Source organism: Choloepus didactylus, chromosome 14 (assembly GCF_015220235.1).
Source record: "Choloepus didactylus isolate mChoDid1 chromosome 14, mChoDid1.pri, whole genome shotgun sequence".
Taxonomy (NCBI): Eukaryota; Metazoa; Chordata; class Mammalia; order Pilosa; family Megalonychidae; genus Choloepus; species Choloepus didactylus.
The window spans coordinates 81,567,024-81,573,877 of record NC_051320.1 but is presented as its reverse complement, the minus strand read 5'-3'; the positions used below and the strand labels follow the sequence as shown (position 1 = coordinate 81,573,877).

General features: G+C 44.8%; 1 protein-coding gene across 1 annotated transcript; it reads right to left on the bottom strand.

Moving 5' to 3' along the window:
* Positions 1-212: 212 nt before the first annotated feature.
* On the bottom strand, positions 213-518 carry LOC119509622 (non-histone chromosomal protein HMG-14-like). Its single transcript, XM_037803590.1, has one exon. It carries the CDS (start codon positions 516-518, stop codon positions 213-215), a length of 306 nt encoding a protein of 101 aa, XP_037659518.1.
* Between the last annotated feature and the right edge of the window lie 6,336 nt (positions 519-6,854).

Here is a 6,854-nt window from a genome sequence, read left to right as displayed (position 1 = left end):
AAAAATAAACAACCAGCAAACGATTTCTCATTTTAAAAAAGGCATTTACACTTAAAAAAATGGGATGAGGTGAAATTTCAGTCCTCTTCTTAAAAATGTTTCTTCTAGAGCTACTAAAAAACTTGCATTTACAAAATAGTTGATAAAAATATTCTTCTGGATTGTACAAGAAGGGAGAAACAGGGACCACTGATAAGACATGGACTACAAGATTAATCGGACTTGGCTTCTTTCTCTCCTGCTTCATCAGAGGCTAGACTCTCTTCATTTTTAGTTTCTCCATTTTCTGCAGGTAAATCTTCTTTAGATTCTTGGTTAGCCATTTCAGCTTGTTTTCCCTTTGCTCCTGTTTTCCCTTTTGGTTGCGCTTTTTTGTCTGAAGACTTATCCTTTCCCGCTGCCTTTTTGGGGTTTATTTCCACTTTCGCAGGGGCAGGCTTAGCTGACAGCCTCGCCAACCTCCTCTTGGGCTCCTCCTTCCCCGCACCCTCAGCAGAGCTGACCTTCCTCTTGGGCATCCTGGCAGTAGAGCGGGTGCTTGCCAGGCGCTTGCCGGGTGCTGCCCGCCAAGGGGCGCCGAGAGACTTCACCAAGCAGGGCTGCCGGCCTCTGCTACTCCTTCCACCGCCCGAGCTACTGCGACCCGCACCATAAATAAAGTTTTATCAGAACACAGCCACACTCATTTGTTTACATACAGTCTGGGGCTACTTTCATACACAATGAGTAGCTGTGACAGACACTGCATGGCCTGTAAGGCCTAAAACATTTACTATTTGGCCTTTTACAGAAAAAGTTTGCTGACCCCTGGAATAGAGGACAACCCAGCTGGGTTGTTAAAAATCTTTGTGCCCCATCCCAGAGATTCTGATTCGATGGGTTTGAAGCAGGGCACAAGTATCAATTATTTTTTTAATGCCGCACAAAGTAGATGGTCTAAGGTGAGCCGTGACCAGCCATGAGCAGGGTCCTGGGTAAGTAAGAAGGGCCAACAGAAGGTGCCCTTGGTGATTCCTGGCATGAGCCAGCATGGTGCCCCCAGGCAATTGCTTCCTTCCTCTCCTGATTGTTATATCCCTGAAAACAAGTGTCTGAGCCCCTTCTGGTATAAGATGTGAAGCCTAGCTGGGGAGGCCGCCTGGTGCAATGGAGGCAGATCTTCCTCAGACACAGGTTCGAGTCTAAGCTCAGCCAAGGAAGAGCTGCATAACCCTGGGCAACTCACAAGTACCAGAGCCTTAGGTTTTTATACTGAAAACCGAGGTGATAACACATGCAGAGCTGTGGTGGCAATTCCGTGAGACTGTGATTGCATTCAGGCTGCATTTCACTCCACCACCTGGAGGCTGCAAACTGACCTAAGCCAATTTGGAAAAGTGCAACTATTAGGTACTTTTGGTAGACAACAGCAGCTCAGAATCTGCCCGTGGTTAAAGGTCAGGGTGGATTAAACTATTCTCACACAGTCTCACGACCAGGTTATAATGAAAGCAGGACTCGGGCCAGATACTACCATACATGTGGTCACTTATAAGACAAGTATACATTAGTAAGAAGACAAAAATAGTTCATGCAACTTGTTCTGTGGGCTCAGTGACAACCCAGCTCTCTGCCCATTATGTGATCAAGCCACGTTTTACATGACAAGATAATATTCTACTAGACAGGATTTGGTTACCCTTATAACTGACATCCGGCAACCAGTATCTTCTGACCCAGCAATGGACACAGATCATTTAGAGACTAAGCCTTGGGCACTGGCCCTGAAGATACAGCCTCTGGGGCTTGCTAGAATCTTATCCAGCAGTGGGGAGTTTAAAAGATATTTAAACCAATGCACATTTTGTGAGTTCCACTAATTTTGCCAGTAAGAGTCCCTTTTCTAGTATCCATTATGTTAATTAATAACCCACAAATGTTACCCTTGAAAATCCATGTCTAAATTCATTGTGCTAATTAGTGAAGTCCCTGGCATTGCTAAAGGAAAAGGGTAGCAAAACAGATTGTCCTAGCCATTTCTGGACTTTGAGCTTTCAGATGTGATTATTGCTGGCCGCTCCTAGGAGGCAAGATCCTGATTTATGGTAACTGACTGCACGCAGGGTACGGTTCAAACTAATTGACCCATTTATGAAATCACACTGTGATGCTGAAGTATTTAAAAGTAAATTGCAGACATCGTAACAATGGGGTATAAGAAACGTCACATTTCTAAATCAAGTTTTAATCTGCTTTGAGCCGCCATCTCACTGGGATGGCAGGGAACTCAGTCTCAGAGCCCGAGGTGCTCCCTTCCCACGCCCTTCCTCTTAGGTCACACGAAGGGGGAGGGAGACTTCCGCATCTCCTCTGTGTGGCTCTTCTGACAGGCTCATGCTCCAAGACCACCCAAGCCTGGGCCGGGGACCACTGCCAAGGCTGATCCCCAGGTGCACGGTGCCTCTTGTGGGGCCGGGGTGTGGAGCCCCTCCCCTGTTGTGTATCCTCCAAACTCCCCCCAGCCCCTTTCCTCTTCCCATGTGCAGGGAAACACCCTGTACCCCAAACCTCCCTCCGTCCGTCGGGTAAGAAGAACCCAAAGGACCACTAGGATGTGGCAGCTACGGTGCAGAGGAAAACAGGCTGAATCCTTGAGTCTTGGGGCACGAACGACGGAAGGGAAAGGAGAGCAGGGCCAGGCCTAAGCAAAGAAAGGGATCTCCCAGAAGGCATGTGCCTTCGTGTCCTAGGGCTTCCCTAACGAAGTACTATGAACTGAGTGGCTTAAAGCAACGGAAATGTATTGTCTCACAGTTTTGGAGGCCGAAGTCCAAAAATCAAGGTTTCCAGAAAGCCATTCTCCCTCTGAAGTCTGTAGAGAAGACTCTGTCCCTGGTCTCCCTCCTGGCTTCTGACAGTGCCCAACAATCCTTGGTGCTCCCTGGTTTGTAGCAGAGCCTCTGCCCCTCGTCTGTCACATGCCGTGCTCTCTCTGTGTATGTCTCTCCACTATCTCCCCTCTGTCTGTGTCCAGTTCTCCCTTTCTTATATGGACACTAGTCATACTGGGTTAGGGCCCACTCTAATCCAGTTTGGCCTGATTTTAACCAATAGGATCAAAGATCCTATTTCTAAATGAGGTCATATTCACAAGATAGGGTATTAAGACTCAAACATGTCTTTTGGGGGGACACAATTCAACCCATAACAGTGACGAATCAAAGAAAGCTTCTTGGAAGATGAGCAGGACTGAAGTGGGGATGTACCGAGTTGGCAGAGAGGAGGGAAAGCCATTCTAGGTCGACAAGAGCTGAGGTCAGAAACATGCTTTTGGAGGTTCAGTTCTGGCTGGAGTCTCCTTCCTGCAACTTAATTGTTCCCAATGGGGAAGCCCAAAGATCTTGAGCAGGAGCAAAATGACTGTGGAATTGTCATTGCAGTTCTCAGACTCCAGATGGCCTCATCCCTACCCGTCCATGCTGCTGCCCTCCCCACTGCCACAAGGGTAATTCTGGCCCCACGCTGATGCAGACCCAGGGAAAGGAGAAGTCAGATGAGGCTGGAGAGAGCAGCCCACTCTCCACCACCAGCCCTGCCCAGGGTACACAGGAGGAGCTAGTTGGCATCGCCACTCCCTGCATCTCCACTGCCCTTCACTCCACAAAGCCCCTTCATGTGTCTGCTCAATGCAGGACCAAAGCTGGCTCCCTCCAAAGCTTCAGAGGAAAATTGTGAGCATGGATTAAGCCACCTCTCACACCACTCACAAAATCAATTTTTCCATTTTGTGTGTTCAGAGGTAGAAGTGGGGGGTGCAGACAGAAGGCAAGAAAATAGAGAGATGGGAAGGATTTTTTAAAAGATAAAGAAAGATGAAGGAAAAGGAAGAAAGCAGATGGCCGCCAAGGATGGCCCGGTGTCAGTTCAGGTTTTCCAGAAAGCTAAAAGTCCAGACAGACTGAGCAGTGTGAGAGATTTACTAGGGGGGGTTGTTAAGAAAGTTGAAGGGAAGACAGAGCAGGAGCAGGCAGAGAAAGGCTTCCAGTCTGACCATCCGTGAATGGAGAGGGGACCAGAAAGAAAAGTGGGTAAGAAGAGCCTCAAATGGCAGTGCAACTCTGTGGACAACTTGGCCGGCCCAGTGGGAAACTGCTGCACAAAGGTTGCCTGTGGAGGATCCTAGAAGGGGCAGAAGTACTGGCCCAGGCTCCTCCAGCATGCTTAGTCCTGGCTTCTGCTTGAACGCTGCAGCGCATCCTGCAAGCACCCCAGCTCTCAACCGACTGCCCTCCTCCTGGCGGGGTCTCCTTGAAGCGACATCCGAGCGGTGCACCTGCCTGGCTGCCCGACCCCTCGCAGTGTCCCTCCTCCTGGGTGGATGGTTGGGAAGGCAGGCAGGGAACGGACACTGAATCCAGACCTGTTTTTCTCTTATTTAAGCCCAAAAGCTGGCCTGATCGAACACTAAACTATTGATTTACTTTCAGTGAAGGCACATGTAACAAAGTGATGGACATGTCCTGCTTAGTATTTGTGGTCCAATAATCGTGATGAACAGATGCATTGGGGTCACCTCTGCAGCTCCCCGGAGAGCCTCCTCTCCCTTATCCTCAGTGTGTTGTTCTGGTGGCTCTTTCCCCACCCCACTGACTTCAGGAGAGCAGGTCACGTACACCTGGTCAAGCTGGACGCTTCAGTTCCAGGTAAGCGACAGGTTAAGAGAGAAGCTTGTGACCTTGCGAGGTAAATCAAAGTCCTGGTTAAAACCATCAGGAAACAGGTGTTCTTGGGGGCCTCTGGGATCTCTGGCTGTAAGATAATACAGCCCTGGAGAGATCTCTGCCACCATGTGTGGAGGGTCCACACGAGAACAAGGCCCTCAGGGCAGAGTAGAGCTGAGCGATGCCAGCTGAGGACTTTTTAGGAAAAGGGGGAAAATCTGAAAGAGTTTATCACCGACAAACCTTCAATGCCAAAGTTACCAATGTATGTGTTTCCTCTAGAAGGAAATTAAAACCCGAAAGGAGTGACGTTCTAGAAAGGATAGTAAACAAGGAACTTAGTCTTTTAAAAAATGAGAGCAAATCTAAACAAGCATTTACAAGTCAATGATAAATCAATTAATCAATTAAATCCTGCTGTTTAATTTGGGATAGAAACAATGCAGAATGCAAAAAATGGACAATGATATGTCAGATCAAAAAAGGGGGGCCCTAGGGTTAAAGCTGTCCAAGTTCTTGCATTTTCCAGGAGTTGAGAGATACAATTTAACTTTAGACTTTGTTTATTGAGATGTGTGTTAAAATCAAGGGTAAGTACCGAAAAATTAGAATATAAAACATAAGTCCCAGTTAGAGGCAGGATGGGGGAATAAAGAAATCTTAATCAAATTAAAGGACAGGAGAAATGATATAAGGATGAAGCAGGAAAAATGGCAAATAGAAAGTACAACAGGTGATTGAGCCAAATCCAAATATATCAGTAACCAAAATAAATGTAGACTAAACCCTCCAGTTAGAAATAAAATAGTCGTCAGGTCTGGAATATACTGATAATGAGCCTGGGATATACTGTTATACCAAAAAGCAAAGAAGGTATCAAAGATTACAGGGGTCACCTCAAAAGGCTCAGGAGCCCACTTGAAGAGATACCCATCGTGCAAAGATGGGACAACTTGAGCATCAGTAAAAATAATAACCACAATGGAGGGAAACAGAAAGTATATTTGCAATATCAAAACACATAAAATATATTAGCAAATAACTGCAAATGAGGTGAAACACATCAAATATATCATAAACGGTAATTTTTAAATGGTCATATTTGAAGGAAATCAACTCATTTTTTTAAAAAAAAACAGTAAAGGAGAAAAACAAAGCAAGCATTTACCCTGTCTTTCCTGTACAAGCAATATATCTGGGTCAACAAACCATTGATTAGGGAGTTTCTCCTTTTAGAAGGACCCCAGCTATTAAATAAAGAAGAGTTAGAATTATAGAAGAAGGAATATAAGAATCACATTTTGCCACCCTACTAAAATAATGGATCTAGTTCAAGGGTCAGCAAACTTTTTCTTAAAGAGCCAGATAGTATTTTGAACTCCATGGGCCATATGGTTTTTGTCACAACCGTCCGACTGCTGGTTGAAGCTCGAAAGCAGCCACAGACAATATGTAAATGAACGGGCACAGCTGCATCCCAATAGAACTCTATTTACACAAACAGGCAGCAGGTGGGATTTGGCTCACTGACTACAGTAGTTGACTGATCTCCAATATAAGTAGAGGTAATCGGTGTTTGTTAATATTCTAAAGGGGACAACCATTTGGACCATATTCTTCACCACCATGCAACAAATTTTAAAACTGCTAACAAAAGAAAACCATATTTAGAAAATTTAAAATACACTTCTAAAAACCTCAATGATCAAAGAAGGAATCAAAACAGAAATTAGAAAATATTTGAAATGAACTGATAATAAAAGTACTACACATTGAACATATGGACTTGACCTAATGGGGTACTTAGAGGATAATTATAGCTTTAAAAAATACTAGAAAAAAGAAAGATCAAAAAGTAAGGTGCTAAGCTTGCAAAAATTTAGGAAAAGAAAAACAGAATAAATCCAAAGAAAGTAGAAGAAAATTTATAACAAAGACAAGAGGTAAAATTAATAAAGTAGAAAACAAAATACAAAGCAGAGGAAAAGGAAAGTCAAAAGCTGATAATTTGAAAAGAACAATAAAACAGGCACAGCAGAAAAACCAGCTAACACCCACACTTCAAACTGTGAGGATGGAAAGGGACCAAGAAGTTTCGTAAAATACGAAATATTTTCATATAAAAAATGCTGCAAATGACAGATTAGAAAGATT